Source organism: Phycodurus eques, chromosome 1 (assembly GCF_024500275.1).
Source record: "Phycodurus eques isolate BA_2022a chromosome 1, UOR_Pequ_1.1, whole genome shotgun sequence".
NCBI lineage: Eukaryota > Metazoa > Chordata > Actinopteri > Syngnathiformes > Syngnathidae > Phycodurus > Phycodurus eques.
In genome coordinates this window covers 50,541,563-50,560,672 of record NC_084525.1, presented here as the reverse complement: position 1 = coordinate 50,560,672, position 19,110 = coordinate 50,541,563, and the positions used below count along the sequence as shown (strand labels likewise).

General features: G+C 42.1%; 2 protein-coding genes across 7 annotated transcripts in view; one reads left to right on the top strand and one right to left on the bottom strand.

Moving 5' to 3' along the window:
• Window positions 1-5,251, top strand: part of slc2a4rg (SLC2A4 regulator) — a 41,191-nt gene extending 35,940 nt beyond the window's left edge. The window contains exon 8 of the mRNA XM_061698171.1: window positions 111-5,251. Within this exon, the coding sequence (XP_061554155.1) occupies window positions 111-222 (112 nt within the window). The 3' untranslated portion in view covers window positions 223-5,251. The remainder of the gene's footprint in view (window positions 1-110) is intronic.
• Window positions 5,252-11,177: 5,926 nt separating this feature from the next.
• zbtb46 (zinc finger and BTB domain containing 46) overlaps window positions 11,178-19,110 on the bottom strand; it is a 101,072-nt gene continuing 93,139 nt past the window's right edge. For 4 of the 6 annotated variants that reach the window (XM_061698113.1, XM_061698122.1, XM_061698141.1 and 1 more), the window contains one exon: window positions 15,578-19,091. In XM_061698113.1, the coding sequence (XP_061554097.1) occupies window positions 18,319-19,091 (773 nt within the window). In that variant the 3' untranslated portion in view covers window positions 15,578-18,318. Of the gene's footprint in view, window positions 14,722-15,378; window positions 15,555-15,577; window positions 19,092-19,110 lie in introns of those variants that run through there. The other 2 variants (XM_061698157.1, XM_061698149.1) reach the window with 2 other exon arrangements.

Below are 19,110 nucleotides of genomic sequence, written 5' to 3'. Positions count from 1 at the left end.
TATTGTTATTATATATTGTGGGATAAATACAAAAGACAAAAATGAATACATACATTTTATTGAACAATTAATGATATTGCTTCTATGCTTTCGCATGTGCTGTCACCAAGGAAACCCCGTGGGGAGGCCAAGAAGTGCCGAAAGGTGTACGGCATGGAGAAGAAGGAGATGTGGTGCACGGCCTGTCGCTGGAAGAAGGCCTGCCAGAGATTCACCGACTAAGACCCCCTTTCTCTTTTTTACTCCCCCCTTCGCCGGCAAGACGCTGGAGCAGGCTTCTTGTTCTCAGTGCTGCCTCCTGCAGAGCAGCGGGAGGTTTGACTTTGCTCTTTACTCTTTCCAAACAGAAAAAAAAGAGAGAAAAATGTACTTTCTGCTGCTTTTTTTCTTAAGACTGAAACTTTTTCACTCGCTCACTGTCGACAAATAATGGGGTGGGGGACAGAAACGTCACATGAATTCGGAACCTGGAGATTATATTTTTGATTTTTCACTTTTTTTCCACTCAATATGTAAAACTAAAAATATTTTGGTATAGTCAGTTGGTGATGATAGCAGGATCGCTAGCATAAGCTATTGTTGACTGGTTCAAAAGACCTCCGTAGCACATTACTGTCACTGTTAAAATGACAGCAAAGCCACCGTTAAGTTGCAGCCACGTCCTTTCATGGTTGTTTCCTGCAGCCTTACTGGGCACTGATGCGACGCGACCCGATGCGCATCTTCCGCCTGCCTATTCAGTCTTTCATTACCGCCAGCTAGACATTTGTCTTCACATTTTGCAGCGATGCACAAAACCGTCATGCAACGTGGTACAAAAAAAAGTCCCCCCCCCCCCCCCCCCCTTTTGACTTTCCAAAAATGCGCTTGAGAGATGTACACAGTATATGATATATATACCGTACTCCCCTCCTCCTCTTTAACCTAGGGATATGCACCTTGAAGAAATGAGTCGACTTTTACGAGTATCACTGTAAGCCTGAGAGAGTGGATATGTTTCCTATTGAGAGTTTATTTTCAGCATGGACGTGCTGAAGCAACTAGCAGTTGCACTGTGCAATCGGCAGGATTACAACTCGTTGAATATTTTGTCTTTCTTGCTTTCATGTTGTCATTGTTGTAAAAGTGAGTTGAGGCAGAAAAGCTCTGTTGTTCATTTGTTTTTGTTTTTTTCATTTGACAGCTGATGTTCTGAGATTCTCAGAAAATATTTTTTCGTCACCATAAATTATACATATATGTCCTTTGGAATGCCCCCATGCCCTCCACAACCCCATCTGACTGACGTACAGTGGATATAAAAAGTCTACACACCCCTGTTCAAATGCCAGGTTTTTGTGATATTATAAAATGAGACCAAAAGCAGTCATTTCAAGTTTTTTTCCTCACCAGTATTCAGAAGTATAACCTGTACAACTCAATTGAAAATAAAAGTTAAAATAAACAACAGCAATATTGAAGGAGCTACAGGAATTTCTGGCAAGTACTGGCTGTTTAGTGTGACAACACTCTCCTTGTTCATATGTCTGGGCAATGGACTTAGAAAGGAAAAAAAAACACTCTTGAAGTCTACCAAATGCATGTGGGAAGATGTTTTCTGGTTAGATGAAACCATGTTGAACCTTTTGGCTATAATCCCAAAAGGTATGTTTGGGGCAAACATAACACCAAATCCAAATAACTGTCAACTACAAAACCTTCAGGCTTCTGCTCGAAAGCAAAAAAAAAAAAGAAAAGCCTCCCAGAACATCTTAACTTCATTTCGGATCAATCATATGCACTTTGAATGGTGGTGGGTGTGTGCCGATGCTCCCATTTAACAGTATTTTGAAGGTGATTGGTTAATTGCGAACACAGCAACATCCCTAGTTACAAGAGGGCAACCAATTTATCTCAGTTTTTGTTTTATTTTTCTACCCCCCCCCCCCCTTGAAAAGATTAATCTTGGTCTCATTTTTATACATCACAAAAACCTGGCATTATGCGTACACTTTTATTTCCATTGAATGGAGTAAGCCCACGATCATTTCCTGTTGGTAAGGCAGGCCTTTAATGCAGAGAGACGTAAGCATTGGCAGACCTGACTTCACTGGAACATTTCTTGTTTTGAATCCTTCAAAGGATCTTTCTGCTCGGTTGTGACATTTGAGCAGTCCGAACAAAAAGGTTCTGATGCAATTCTGCGAAGCTTTTACTTGTTTGATAATATGCCTTAAGTAGTCCTCAGCTTCTTCCACATTAAACGTAGCTGTTGATTTTTTTAATTACTCAGTAAAGACATAATTGCATAATTGAATCACTAATCTATTTTAAATTTCTCTTTGAGGTCCAAAATGCACGAGAGAGCTGAGGAGAGGACAACAGCTAATGATAATCAAGACATTTCTCTTCGAGCATCCGGCTGCTTTGTGATTGGCTAAATAAAGCTGAATGTCTCCCACCGGTGACAAAGTAGACTAAAGCATTGGTAATAATTATTGTAGTTTGTTTTTTTTTTTTGTGTAAAGATAATTTTTTTTTTTGCTATTTCTTGTATAATTCCTCCATCCAAAAGACCCAAGAAGCTCTCTGCGTATATCTCCTCTTTAGCAAGTCGTATAGTCCTTCTTTTACTTGACTAAATTGTATTTTGGATTGTGTTTCTTTTTTAATTTAGAAACTGGCATAGTGACAGAGGATCTGTATTTCCACGCGTTTCTTTCAACGCAGCTTTGACGGCGTGTCTTCTCTCCGTCGTCATGGAAACGCTTAACAAACACACAGGACACCGTCCTCTTGCTATCAGAGCAGGTGCACTGTGACCTTTGTCCTCTGTTGCCATAGAAACACCTCTCTACCCTTCTCTAAGCCTGTAAAGTGATGTTTGCCCAACTATCTGGTTGAACGCAACCGGAAGCGCTTGCGTAATATCTCAGAAGTTCCCTCTGTCTACAGTAGACCCCAAGTTTCTCCATTTTTTTGGAGGGGGGGGGGGGGTAGGGTGTGTGTGTGTGTGTGAATGCTCCAGTAAAGTGATAAGCTAACTCTCTTTCTCGTCCTGTGATTGGCTGACATCGTAACGGACAGAAACCTCACAAAGTGCCAATGATAAGAACATACGGAAAAAGGAAAGCTATACTGACCTGATCAAATTGCACTACATTGCACTGCGCAAAGACACCATCTTTTTTTCTACATAGATATTTTCTACACTCGCAATTTAAAAAAAAAAACAAATAAAAAAAATTAAAAAAAAGCAATTGTTCCGGTTTCCAATATTAGAGTTCGAGGGCCGTCTCCCCATGACAAAAATGACACGTCAGGGATTTGAGATTTAAAAACCTCCGACCATCATCATCATCAGCTAAAATGATCTGGCCTGGCTTTTTCTTTTGTACTCAACAAAGTGGTGTGGCCGTGTTAGTAGCGTGCCCTACTGGGAAGTCCCGTTCGCGAGTAACGTTCTGCATCATTGTCTCAATTCTTTACAATCCTCTGACCTTAATCTCCACCCGCGATCGCGCTTCCCCGCTCAGTTCCGAGTATGCGCCGACTGTGCGTCGCGTGTACGCTCACGGCACTTGTCACCATGTCCGCTTTGGGATTTTTCTAGATGGAACAGCGACCTCGGAGGTGACTTCCCATGTTCCAAAGCAAGCACTTTTGCATCTCCTGTGTAGACCAGGGGTGTCCAAACTTGCCACTTTGACATTCAGCTTTAATTGTTTTTTTTTAAAGATGAAAAAACTAAATCATCAGTCCGATTCGGCTCTGTCGTGAATAGCGAAAATCCGTGACTAATTGACATACACCAAAAAGCTTTGTAGTCGCCTATCGTTGTGGCAAAGCACCCCCCCCCCCCAATTAGACAAAGCTATGGTTTGACTAAATGAAGCTCCTCCTCTCAGTTCAACATAGGTGCTTGGCACCAAGATGCAACCTGATGGCACCAAAGCGCCATTTTCATTCCCCATTCTATCCTACAAAAAAAAAAATTAAATGTTTTTTTGTAATATGTTTTATTCAGAAAAATAGCACTCAATAATATTGTAATTTATAAAAACATATATAAATAATCAAATACAATGTAAAGAATTAAACACTTGCCATATTTGTTTTTGCTTCAATTCAATGGATAGTGTCCTGCTCCTTTTGGTATGTCAAAACTGAAATTCATCCGACAACTAAACAATTTCAGAAATTGGGTAACTAGTATCTCAAGGTGCCACTGTATTTTGTAAAACGGGTACTTTACAAGTTTCTGTGAAAGGTGGCAAATCGTTTTGGATTTTTTTCAGGATTTTGGTGTGGCCCGTTGGCCCGTATCCCCGCTAGAATAGATTCGCGCCTGCATTGAGCAGCAGCCGAATCCCACCTCCACGTTCAGAAGCAAAAACGAGCGATCTGGAGTTAGCCGACAATCTTTCATGCGGCGTTTTACTTCATTTTTATTTCGCTGATATGTTAAAAAATCAGCACTGCAAACACTCAAAATCTTCCCGAGAATATTATTTCTTGTCAAAAGTTGTAAAGCTAATCTGAGTACACAAAAAATAAAGTACATTGTTTTTGGACACTTTTCACTTGTTTCACGCTAAGTTTTACTTGAAATCAGTAGAATTCTTTTTTTTTTTATTACTCGTACTTATTTCAAGTAAAAATTTGCTTAAAAACAAATGAAAATAATCCCAAAACAAGTTACTTAGTTATATGAGCGAATTTTGACAAGAAATACGAGAAATATTCTCAGTAATATGTTGAGTTTTTGCAGCGAGAGGACTTTCACAACCGAATCATCTTTTTTCGCCGAGTCGTTATGAAGAGAAACGACGTCACTATTTGTTGTTGCAAAAAGTTTCTTTACCCTCTTTGCATATATAGAAAAGCTCTTATGAAACCAATTAATTATTGCTAGTAGTGATAGTTGTCACACGCGTGGAAAAATCATGGTGGTTGTGACAACCACCATGCTTTTTCCACACCCACACTTTTCACCCTTTTAAAAAAATTTTTTTTTTTTTAATATATATATATATATAGTGTTCTGGACTGTGTCAAATTATGTTTCGTACATGCCGCGGACTGCAAAAAAATGTGGACACCCCTGATTTACGCTGTGATTGCACTTCCCGCTCGCCCCCACGTACCCAGCTGAGCTGTGCATTGTGTGTGTGTGTGTGTGTGTTGCACGCACCCATCGCCCTTATCACCACCACGTCCACTTCGGGACTTTTGATGCATCGGCAACACCAGAGGTGACTTTTTTTTTTTTTTTTTCTCGATTCAAGTTTTTTTTTTTTTTCTTCTTTTTTTTTTTTTTTGTCTTGCACTAATCTTGCCAGTGACGATCAAGCCCGTTGTTGTGTCACCTTGACCACGTTTAACTGAGGTTGCTTGTTGCTAATAGTGATTCATTTACACACACATCACACACACAAACACACGTACACACACAACGATGGATGAGCGCCAATTGGTGGCGAGTGAACGTTGGCGTTAGCGGACACGGGACAGATGGAGTTGCAGCTTTTTTTTTGGTACATATGCGGCATAAATCGAACCATGACGCTTTTTCATATATTGTTTTGTTGTTGTTTCTCTTGTTATATGAAAAGGAAACTTTTTATTATTTTTTTTTTTTACAGCACAGATGCTCCGAATATTTTATTATTATTTTTTTTTTTTACATTTGTTTGAGAAGCTGTTGTGAACATACGTTAAGATTCTGTTGTGGCTTTGAGGACAAGGGCGTGAAAAAAAAAAAAAAAAAGAAAACCTGTTGAATGTAAAACTTATCAAAAATAAAAGTTGTTTTCGTTTTTTTGTATCTGCCGACTCGTGTGTGCTGCCTCTGATAACGATTTTGGCATCCGAGTCTTTCAACGCCGCTGTGGCGTCTTTTGCCGCACTGCTTCGTCGTAGCAATTTATGGCAGCAACCGTGCAGTATTGCTCTACTTACAGTAACCGGTGGCAGTGGAACAAGCACTAACTTGAACTTCTGCGCACTAGCTCTGCTTTCTGTTTTTTTTTTTTTTTTTGGTGTTTGTAAGGCAGGATAACCAAGCAGCAGTCATTTTCCTGCCTTGCGCATTCCAACAAACTTTTAGTGTCTTCCACTTCACCTCTACGGAAAGCCGTTTTGAGCATTTATTCCATCTCCTGGATATCCAGTTCAAGGTTTTACATACGAGTATGCTCTTGGTCCTCTAGTAGGATAATCTAGCACACTAGTAGAACGACTGCGTTTTACTAGTTAATTTTTTATTTTTTTTTTATCCGCTACTGCCTTCCTATCAAAAGCTGTTTAAGCATTTATTCGATCTCCTTGATGTCATCATAAGGACCTCGTACTAGTAGAATCTTGTCCTCATAAGTAAGACAATTCAGCGCACTAGTAGAACTAGGGTACACTAGTAGAACGACTGTGTCTTACTAGTTAACATTTTTTTCCACTACTATTGCCACTTTTGCCGTTTGAGCATTTATTTGTTATCCTTGATATCCAGCTTGAGCTCCATGTACTAGTATACTCTGTCCTCACTAGTAGAACAAAATCGACATACTAGTAGGACAACTACCTATTACTAGTGAGGCAAAACTGTGCACTACTTGGCAACTGCGTTCAATTTAAAAGTTAAAAATGGATATAAGTTAAAAGACTTTTCACAAGAATGGATCGACTAGGTAAGCTTTCGTGGGTACTCACAGTTTGGCACACATGGATTCACTTATCTGTGGATTCCCCCCGCCAATTTTTTTCTGTTTTTATTTTCTTTTTGTTTTCTCTTTGGGGAGAAGCCAATCCTGAATACGCTCAGTGGCGGTTTATCCCCTCTTCAAGAATTCTGGCGGTCAAAATAAATAAATAAGAAATGGAGGGGGGGGGTGAAAAAAAAAAAAATAACAACAACATTTTCAATGCAGTTATAATGGCCGTCGATTATCCACAGATTTCCGCTATTGGCGGTCTGGCCGGTGGTCACTATCGTCCGCGAATAGCGAAAACTACGACGGAATTGTGCTGAATTAGCAGGGATAGGCGCCTGCACACCCGCGACCCGAGTGAACATAAGCGGTTCAGAAAATGCATGGATGGATGTCTTACTAGCGAGGATAAATTGGGTACTAGTATATGGCCCCTTAAGCTGAATATCAAGGATATCTCACAAACGCTCAAACGGCTCCTTTACCCTTCCTTTCCTTGACCTTTTTTTCCTTCAGCTTTACTGTTTCCCCCAAACAAACCAACAAAAAAGCCTTTTAGCCAGCACATTAAGCTAACGTGCCACGAGGACGTCTCATGTATCTGTGTTCCAAATATGTCAAAACCAGTGCTGCTTTTTTGTTGTTTTGAATTTTAGTTTCGCGTGCATCAGCAGCAAAGCTTTCCAAATCAAGTCGAGCCTTACGCGGCGGGCCACAAGCCTTTTGCTTATTTTATTTATTTATTTTTTTAAAAATTATTTTCTCATTCATTGATTAATTGTCTGCTCTAGTTCTGAGGTCATTTCACATGTCTAGGATCACGGCTTTGTTGTGCGTTCCCCTCTCAAGTGAGGCCAATATCCGAGGGGTGGAATGTGTTGGTTTACATCGAAATCTTAACACGACTGTCACTATGAAAATCCATTTTTTCGATATTTTTTATATTCAGCTTAAGGTCCATGTAGTAGTACGTTCTTATATATATTAGGCTTTACACGATCAGGATTTTTGGGGCCGATCACCGATCAGCGAGTTTAAAAAAACCATAACCGATCACCGATCCGATCACAAGATGGAGGAATGTGTCTATTTAAAATGACCCGTTCATTTACTGTATATGCTCGTGTACCTAATTGCTCAAAAAAATTATGTTTACAAGAAATAATGTATCTTTGTTCCTCGATTTATGCCAGTGAGGCATAGTGACAGACAGAACAAATGAATGGTCTTCTATTAGGAAGTAAATACAAGAATTAATGGATCCACTTTTTGTGACATTTTTGTTTGTTGGTGGGCCGTGGGATTTTTCAATTGTAAAGTACGTTGCTTGGCTCCATAAAGGTTGGAAATCACTGCTCAAGTCAGATCGTGCATTCTAATCAGTCAGGTCAAACCAACATTACAACGTGACAGAAATAATGGGTGCTAACTTACTGTAATTAAGTTACTTTATTTTTTTATTTAATTACTTCACCCACACTGAAACTTGAGAGCATGATTCGACAGACTTGTGGCATGTTTACGTACAACCGTTCGCGCTACCACTAGCTTGCTCGGCTACATAACGATTTTCTGCTTGTGAGCCGTATCGTATTAAAAGTATGTGAACATACGAACGTCCTCTCCTGTCCTGACCACCAACACACGTTTTCCCCCATTTTGTCGGCGCGATCCACTCTTGTTGTCCTCGTTGCCACGGTAGCGAGTGTATCCGGTCGCATTTGAGTTGAGATAAAGCCCAATGATCGTAAAAAACGGGATGCGGTGGTATCGGAATACAAGATTTTATTGCAGTAGTCTGACATAGTGCAATCGCGAAATAGCAAATTTGTCTTGTAGTCTGATCCGGGCATTACGTGTTGTTTGTCTCAGACGTGTTGTCTGTTCCACACCGCCAAACATGTTTTTTTTTTTTTTTTTCAAAATAATTTTATTGGCCGTCAGATATTTACAGGACTACTCCAAAAGACACGCGACAAGGCTAAAAATAAACTAGCTTTTGCATTCAAATATACTGTGCACGATGGCGACGCGGAGTCATTGATCGGATCGGCAAATTATGACATTAAAGCCGATCAGCATAAAATACTAATTATCGGCCGATACCGATCAGCCCGATAAAATCGGTGTAAAGTCTATCTATGTGTGTATGTATATATATATATATACATGCTCAAACGGCTTTTCTAAGTCATTTGAGCATTTATTAAATCTCCTTGATATTCGGCTTAAGGTCCATGTACTAGTACGCTCTTTGTCTTCACTCGTAAAACAACAACAATTGTGTCTTCACTAGTAAGTTTTTTTTCCCACTTGATGGCAACTTTGGCACACATCCATCCATCCATTGTCAACACCGCTTATCCTGGTTAGGGTCACGGGGCGCCGGAGCCTATCCCAGCTGACTTCGGGCGAAAGGCGGACTACACCCTGAACTGGTCGCCAGTCAGTCGCAGGGCACATATAGACACGGACAACCATTCGCACTCACATTCACACCGTCACTGAGTGGGAACTGATCCCACGCTGCCCGCACCATAGTCAGGCGAGTGCAACACTACACCATCAGTGACTACTTTGGCATACAAGTCGGACAAATTTGAGGCAAAACTACTTGTTGGGCCTAGTATTGTTACTAGTGCACAGTATATTGCAAAAAAAAAAGACAAAATCTTACCTAGTGAATTTATCTTATTCCTGGTTAAAAAAAAGCAATAACTATTTCTGTACATATTTTCAGACAGTTTTGACTTTTTTCTAAATTTCCAGCAAGATAAACAGACTGTTTTAATTCATTTTACACCTGTTCCTTTGGCAGATTCCCCACACACACACACACTTATTTTAGGAACAAAACGTCTCGTTTTTATAAAAAAATTTGTAACTTGTTTTGAGAAGGTCATTTTCCACAGTGTATTTACCGGTTAGGTTGTCAACTAGTGCACAATCTGGCCTAAATAATAAGAAGTTTCTCTATTAGTTTGCCAAAGTTGTCCAACTACATGGACCATAAGCTGGATATCGAGGACATGGAATAAATGGAATAATGATGGTTCCCATCATATGTTGCCGTACCATGCGTGACGCATGGGAGGCGACCGCGACATCGTCTTCCTTGGGGTCCGTCGTGGTTTCGTCGTCATCATCAGCATTAGCAGCAGCATCACTAGGCTGATGGAGGCAACACTTTGCGAGGAGTATTTGTGTGAATGTCAAGCCCGTGTCGCGGGCCTGAAGCGATGACGAGTGAGCGTGTATGATGCCGATCATGTGATCCATGTGATGTCATGTGACCGAGAGAAAATAAAAAGTAAATGGAACAAATGTGGCGTCAGATTCCTTACTCGTCTTGGGAAAATCACTCTAAACGCATTTTTTTTTTTTTTTTCCAACGTTTTTACATTGAGTACGACTTCAAAAATATACTTTGCTCTCCAAGTACCACCATCGTGACCAGGATTAAAGAATATTTAATATGATTGTTTTCCTACTATAACATAAACAGTGCACTTAAATATCGGAAAATACAAAGACAGTACTTCAATGGTTCAAATAAAACATAAATAATAATTCCATCAAAATTTTCAGAAAGAGTAAATGCAAATGTGGTATACTTAAATACAACTGAACTGTAATTAAAAAATGTAAAAAAAAAAAATAATAATAATAATAATTTTAATTATGTGGTGTACATGATTTTTTTAAAAACATTTTTTCACTAATTAAAAAAAGAATGAATCCACTGTAATATTATGCACAGTTTGAACATTAACTCTCCACTTAAATATTGGAAAATACAAACACAGTCCTTAGGTGGTTCAAATAAAATTAGATTAACACATTTCCTTTGAGACTAAATGCAATTTTTTTTAATACTTAAGTTAAATACAACTGCACTTAAAAAAAAGTTTTAAAAAAATACAGTACTGGGGTGTACATAAAAAAGGTACAATAAAATACAAAATTAAAAATAATTTATCCACTGTAATAGTTTGAACATTAACACTGATTATAATTAGGAAAATATGAACACTACTTCAATAATGATTCACCTAAAACGTGTTGCACATAAGTTAAATGAAAGATGTTCCTCAATAAATGTTTTAAAACAAAGGTTCTTAAAGAAAAAAATGCAAATATTGTACCTAAACCTTAAGGAGAACGGAATTCTATTTAGGCTGTGTTTAGCTGTTATAAATGCACTTGCAAACTTTTTTTAAAAGTCTCTACTTAATAGGATATTTTCATGAATTCTAAAATGTTTTCAAGTATTTCATTTTGTATTTAGTTCAGTTCTACTTTGCCCCAACTCTATTTTATTTCAAACGGATTTGTACAGTCGAGAGTGGGAGTACTGCAACCGCTTCTTAAAAAAAAGGAACAGCTTTGAAAGGGAAAATTGGTTACCGTGACTTTTCTGCCCTCTTGTGGACAGCAGCCTGTCTTAAAATTTTTTTTAATAAAATAAAAAAAAAAAAAGCACACGTGAAATACTTCTTTTTACAGCAGCAATTTCAAAATTTATTGAGACTGATTGGTTTTTGCAAATAATACTCAAGCTAATTCTTCCACTAAACATGACGTCAGCCTGCACGGGCGTTGGGCGAACATCAAAACCGGAGGCTCAAGGTTGACTGTAAAAACGGTGTCATCAGAACTAGCAACCCAAAACTATCTGCACAAGAGCACTTACTCTGCCCAAAACAGAAACAAACAAACAAATAAGACCGGACAGTGTTTTTTTTTTTTTTTTTTTTTTTGATTATTTAACACATTTTGTTACAAACACAGGTTTTGTATCATCAATATAAAGTCTTTCATATTGAACAATAATCCCAGTGAAAAGAAGCAAAGCTCAAGCTTCAAGTGCAACCTTGTACAAATCAAAGACCGTCTTAAAGTTGAGAAAATAAATAATATAATAGTCATATAAATTCATATATATGAAGGTATACACACACCACTCTTAGTAGAAGAACAAACTCTAAAGTAAAAAGCGGCAACTTTGAAATATAGTATACTATAGATATACCCATATCTATGGCTTCATGATTTGCACGTGTGAATCAAGCTAAATGAGGATTTGTCCACGTCGGAAAAATGACCCATAATCCTCTGCGCTAGAGCAAACAGTTCCAGTTTTGCGTCGTGTGGAATGAGACAGTTGTGTGGAGATGCCGAAGACGTCGCTTTGGTATGACGAAATCAACACGGGCATGCAAGTTAGACCGCGCACGCCAACAAAGAAAAAAAAAAAGGGCACAGACGGTCATCGACGCGCAACGGGAAGGAGAATCTTGATTTGTCTCGAAAATGTTTCATCTGATCCCGCTCGAGAATCAGCCAAAATTGTCTCACAAAGCACGCAGGTCAAAAGGTCATCGAGGCACATATTCGACGAGGTTGATGGCAGACGTTTTCCTGAAGTACGAGCCGGTATGAGGAAGAAGATGAGGTTGAGGTCGTGAAAAGAGTGCAGGGGTCACACGCGCACACACACACTTGTACACAGTGGCGACAACAACACAACTACGGGCTCCTTCCACAACCATCGTAAACATTCATTGAAATTCAACCCACCACTGTCTTCGTTGTGTCGGCCGCCCACCCTCACCCAACCAAATCATCCGGTAAGAGGGTCAAACCAAAGCACAATAAATAACACAAATAACGTTACAAGCATAGACGTGAAGAAAGTGTACTGGGGAAGTGCAAGTCCATCCGTGGCCCCTTTTGGAGCTGAGAGAGGCCTGATGTGTGCCCCCAAGCCGCCCTTCTTCCTCGATTGTACAGTGTGTCATATGACATGCGGTTTCGACCGAGCTAGCCATGAAGCCCTTCAGAGTCACAACAACGACGACGACGTGTGCACTTTAATCAAAGCGCGACCAAAAAAAAGAACAACGTAAGCACACCGAATATATCCAAAAAGCACCTGCGCACACAGACTATGGGACAAAAGCACTTAATGTATACAAGGTACTCGATTGTTTTTGGTTCGATATTCATCAATTAGTGTACATTAGTGATGCAAAAGCGTGTGCAGAATATATGTCGCAATCAATATCAAACGGACGGTTAACAGTGTTTTTTTTCCCCCCTGGTAGAAAAAAAAAAAAAAAAAGCAAATACAACAGAAAAAGCGTCAACTGGCACAATAAAAAGGTTGAGAAAAGCCCCATGGCTTGCTGTCCACAACAAGGCAAAGTATAAAAGCTTTGTTTTTTTTTCTTCTCCAACTTGTACAAGTTATAAAACACTCCCAAATTAATACAAAATAAAGCTTAGCATCCAGCACTTAATAATAATAATAATAATAAGGAATAATAGTAACATCAACAACGGTAATCATAGTTGTGATTATCATAATAAGACCCCTCACTCCAGTTGTCAATAATAATGCTGTCGAGAAACATTGATGTCAATAACGCTGTCAAAAATATTAAAACAATCTTGGGAAAGCAATAAAGACTGCGAAGCATCCTTGCATACGTCTCACTCAAGCCACACACGTACACCAGCAAGAAAGAAAAGGGAAGGACTTCGAAGGTCCACGAACACACAACCAATAAATAGCCAACACTAACAAAACTCTTGGGATTTCAAGGGCAGATCTTCAGCCTTCTTTTGGCACCCCTTTGCCCTCGTCCACCCCCAAATAAAGATCCCGCGCGGAAAGAAAGTCTGCATATTGTAAATCTTGGGAGTTAGGTGAGTTAGGGTCAGAGGAGGGCGGGGAAAATAAAAACAAACTTGAATGACCAAAGGCAGCCGTCGACCGAAGGTGCACAGGCAGACAACCACCGGATCCCGTGCCGCGTCCATGTCCAACGTCCCCTTCGGCCTCCCTTTCGATTCCAGACAACTTCATGTACACGGCTCAAAAACTTTGAGCCAAACCGAAAGAAAAATGAAAGCTCCCCCCTCCCCCCGACTTCCCTTTGGAGGGCAAAGGCTATATAAGACGACAATCTGCACAAAGGATCAGTGATTCCGATGCGCTGATAACAGTCAAGACGACGTCAAGTCTTTAAAGGTAGGTGCGGTCGCCGAGTTGTTTAGGTCAGTCAAGAACAGATTACAAATGTAAACCGTGGGTTCGGGGGGCTCGGATAGGGGTCAGCGTCATTAAAGTGCAAGTCTGTGGCAGTAGGACTCGGTCCGCAGTGAGCCGTCGGGCCGCCCGCCTCGTCCTTTCGACCTGCGGAGCTTTGCAATAGATTGAGACGCTCCCTTCGCTAGCGGAAAGACACTTGCAGAATAAAAAGGACACTGAGGGGGATCACCTCCCTCCCCGCACTGACACTGATCCCTGGTTTCCATGGTGATTGTGATGGCAAACACACAAAGTCTCGGGGCCAGCGTCCGCCACGTCCTCGGTCCGACTCTCAAAAGAGACTGAAGGACCAGAACACTGCATCGGAAGTAAAAGGAGGTAAGCAGAAAAAAGACTTGTGTGTGTCGGTTATTCATAAATCATTGTCGCGACGTTTCCGTCCAAAAGGAAGGCCGGGCCACCACCGTGGGGGTCGAGAGATTCCTGAAAGATCCCCACAAAGATCTTCAGAGATTGGTTGTCAAGCCACAAACAGGTGCAGGGCAGCTTTTAGGAGATCCACGCAAAGTCCCTCTCACTCCCATTCTGTGGCTCGCCCTCCTGTGCCGAGGAGTCGCTCTCCTCCTTCTCGTTGTCCAACGCCCGCTGAGTCTCCGCCGCTACGCCGGACTCCTTCCACTTGGCCGCCTCGTCCTCCCCTTCTCCGATCATCTCGCCATCCCCTTCCACCATCATCTCCTCCTCGCCGTCGCACTCGGCCTGGTCGTCGTGGAAGCGATCGCCTGGGTACAACTCCTCCTCCGGAGAGAGGTCTCCCCCAGCTTCGCCGTTGTGATCCAACAGCGCCGCCATGCCCTGGCCGGAACAGTCGACGCAGACGCCGTGGCGTCGGGAGCCGTGTTTGATTCCCACGCTGGCCGCTGACATGAACACGCGGCTGCACACTTTACACACGTACTTCTTGTCTTTACTGTGGACCTGCCAGGTGGAAAAACATGAGAAAATACAAGTAGTAAGTACCTTGGACACATTGAAGGAGACATAATTTGTGCTCAACTGTTGTCACTGGAGGACCTGCGTTTTGCTGTTGTCGCCAAGTCGACCCACTTTTATTGATGTTAAGAACAATAAAGAAAATGTTCAAAAATTCCCTTTGTGTAGTGCTTTGAAAAAAGTATTTTACCCCCCTTTCAATTTTAATTTGCAAATTTATCACACTTAAATGTTTTCAATCCTCAAACCAAGTGTAATATCTTACAAAGACAACCCAAGTACATAGAAATGCACTTCCGAAATGATGATTTTAATTACTATGAGGGGGATTCCATAATTAGAGAATGCAGTCGTCCAGGGCTTGAAGAAGCAAAGCAGCCCCAGACCATCATTGTTACCATGATGTTCTTTTTATCTAACGGTTCACACAGCTTCCAAAACATTTCACTTTAGCAGTAGCAGTGTGATGGTCAAATCTTTTTTTTTTTTTTTTTATAAATGTCAAATATTTCCAAAATGATGTGTTTGGCCTGACAAAAATAGCTTGCCCATCAAACCAAAGCCAGACATTTTGTTCTCCAAATATTCTCCCGGTTTTTGTGCGAGACTGCCCCCTATCTGCGATGAGACAACTGCACTCACCAGCGTGTGCCTCTTCATGTGTTCCCTCCTGGTGAACTTCTTGCCACAGATTTCACACGGGTAGGGCCTCTCGCCAGTGTGGGAGCGCATGTGCCTCTTTAGGATGCACTGGTGCATGGCAGAGAAACTGCAGTAGGGGCACTTGAACTTCTTACGGATCACCGTGAAGTCATTCACTGCAGGGACAAAGGGTGGAGAGCGGGGTGGGGTGGGGTGGGGTGGTGGGTGGGGGGGGGTAGAGGTAACGAAAAAAAAAGATTAGCGTGGACTGGAATGAATCTCTTTTAAATAAACCCAGACGTCACTTTTTCAATTATTACATTTAATTAGCAGGGTGGTCGACAATAAAACGTATCATCCATCCCCATGGCCACCCTGATCTCAGTCAAAGCTACAGTTGCCCTGGCAACAGCTCTTCCTTTATACTAAAGCACTAAAAGAAAAACGATAGCGTAAACACTGGAATTACATTCAGTCTGCTTTAGATGCTCTAGAAGGTCTCTGCGACAGACAACACAGACATAAACACAGGGGCGGACGGCGGGGAAATAAAAATCACGCAAAAGGGAAGAATTCGAGGAAAACAAAAAGCACTCATGTTTGCACTAGTTTCACATCTAAGGGAAAGGTCAGGTGAGGCAAAGTCTAGGATTACGTCTCCAGCCGAGTCTTAAATGGTACTTAAAAGAGGTGACGTTGTGTGTGTGTGTGTGTGGGTGCTGTGATACGTAAGTGCGTGACCATGAAAGCTCAGGACTGGAGGCGATTGAATAAAAAGCAGCGCTGAACCAACGACACATTTAAAACGACATCAAATGATTACCTCGATCGTCACAACGACTTCTGCTGTGAGTAAAGCAAGCAAAAATGGGGTGGGGCAGAAAAACAAACACACACACAAAAAAACAAACAAAACAAAACAAAAAAACATGCAAGAACACAAAGAGCCCGAGACGCTTGATTGACATGTTATTTTGTGCTACTGAATTGTGTATGACACCAACAACAACAACAAAAAAACACCGGATAAGTTTCCACATTTTATTAAATTTGAATCGCAGCATTCAGACTTTATTTCAAATTTTTTTTTTTTCTTTTTTTTTTTTTTTTTAGCAAAGTACATGTTATTATACAGAAACCTTTTCAAAAGAAAAAAACAAATCTGAATACACACAGCAACATACTGTACTCAACTGTGTATCCCAACTACTGTATTTGGTGCTTCCTGAGGAGATCCTGACTTCTCTTAAGCGTCCATCTGTTGCAGCTGCGTGTGCTACCTGAGAAATGGGATTTTGTGTCTGAAAGGATTTGGCATGTGGGAGGCGGGTATGAGAAAGGCTATACGTGGAAGCACAGTTACGCAGAGAGAATTAGAGGGAAACGCTTCTCTTTTTGGTTGCGCATCTACCTTCAGTGTTGGTGGACGAGATGAGAACTCAGCAGGGCCCGCCGTACACCGAGCGACGCGGCCCGAACGCGGCTGAAGTGGACACTCGCGAGAATAAGGCAGTCGGCGACTATCACACAAAATTGCCGCGAGCATACGATAACCAACTTGCTCCAATGTAAAAACTGCACCCCTGGTGTTCCTATTGGGAAATTACGTTTCTACTGCATTATTCATTTTTTGATAAACCACAAAAACAAAAGAAAAATAAAGAAGTGCGGGTATTTGAGAGGCTCTCGGCGATTGGCTGCAACCGTGCATTGCGGTGACAGAGACTCTCCACGCTTCACTTTTTAGCCACAGGCACATGTGAAACTATCCATTCATCTATTCTTTGTACACCCTAAACTGGTTGCCAGCCAATCACAGGGCACATATAAACAAACAACTATTCACACTCACGGTCACACGTAACACCTAACGGGAGTCGCCGGAGAAAACGCAACATTGCGACACGGTCGTGTTGCCACTGGAAGTTCAAATTGCAGCAAAACTAGTGGCGGACGGTTTCTACTTGCGGAACCCGCCCAATATGTGGCAGTTCAGTCGTCTTCAGCCGTGTCGCTCGGTGTGCGGCGGGCCCAAGATTTTGTTTTATAGCTGCAGAGTAAATGCTTGCTGTAAATTCAGAGGAGAAAATGTCTGGCAGAAATTGGTGTGATATTTTTTTTTTTAGAAAACGAGTGCTGCAATCGCCTGCTGCCAGTTCTCGTATTTCCCCAGTTCCTTTCCTCTAGTCCTGAGCCCACCATTATCTTCCCGCACCAGTGACGTCACTGAATTTATTGTGTTTAAAGGGCACCTGCCCCCTATCTCCACTTCCTCTTTAGATTAGGGGTCAAGGGTTAAGGAGGGCTATTACCACAAAGGACCAATTACTGGCCTTCTTTCGACACTCTCAGTGGCTTAAAACCTCCAGATGTGGGAAAGAGAAAAAAATGACACCGCCCAGCTGACTGACACAACTGACCTATTGTTTTAGTCTGCTTTGTCCTGTCCAACACAGCCTTTCCATCTGCACTGTGGGATGGGGACGAGCTCAGGTTGTTATGGTGACAGAGGATAAGCTAATGCTAAACGTGTACCTGGAGGTGGACGGGCCAGACGTTAGCAGTCTTGTGAATGTACAGTTTGAAAGCATCTTTTTAGTTTCAAATACTTGTGAGGTGAAAAGAGCAAATGGGTGCAGTGCAGCCAATGTCCTGCAGGTGTTGTTGTTGCGTAGGGCGTTGAACCCCAGCACAGCCTGGCAAATTTGAATTGTTGGAATGAAAAGTTACTGCCCGGCACCAAAACATGTGTATTATCGGGGCTGACTTCAACTAATTAACTAGCTTTGCATAGACATTTTTTCAATTTTGAATTCAGTTTGTATTCAAAAAATAAGGAGCGATTTTGTAAGGAGGCCTTCTCATCATGCTTGGCATGAATGCACATGTGAAGTGAACAACTGCTGGCTGTTAATATAAGATTGCACTCTCTAGATCCTCTCAGTTCTCTACGTCCAAAATGCTGCAGTTACTAATTTCAACTTTCATCTCTTCGGAAAGCCTCCATAGAGGGACTTGATCACCATCTTGAGGCATGCTAGTGCTACCCCCTAGCACAGCACCTGGCACAGAGCCCACCTGGCAGCAAACTTTAATGTGGGTGGCCAAGTTCTTGTGGGTGCTGAAAGACTTTGCACACGCCGGGCAGACGTGGCCCCTCTCTTTGGAGTGCACCGAGGACAGGTGCCGGTGCAGGTCCGTGCGGTCCCGAAAATGCTTCAGGCAGTACACGCACTGCATGAGCTTTTCCTTCAAATGGATGGTCTTCTCATGGCGGTCCGCGTTGGACTTGAGGGTGAAGCTCGCCGGACACTGTGAACAGAGGTAGCGTGTCGGGCTGGGCCCGGCCGCAGCCGAGCCATACAGGGACCGGGGGAAGTGGAGAAACCGGGACCGGCCGGGCCGGGCGAACGGACTCGGCACGCTCGGCCAGTCCAGGGACATCGCCATAAGAGACAAAGTGTGGCGGTACTCGTGCTCCCTGAGGTACTCCAGACTGCTGAACAGCCGCTTGCACAGGGAGCAAGCAAACCCCTGCGAGGTCCAGGCACCGGTCTCTGGCAGGACCCCCGATTTAGTCTCTTTGGCCACCGCCGCCAGCCCCTCGATCTCTCTGGAAGCCACGAACACTGACGTAGGCACTGTCAGAGGACCGGCGCAAGTCGCTTTGGCCATCTGATTCTTCTCAATAGGAGACTCGTCACCTACTGATGCTGAACAAAACAGAGAACC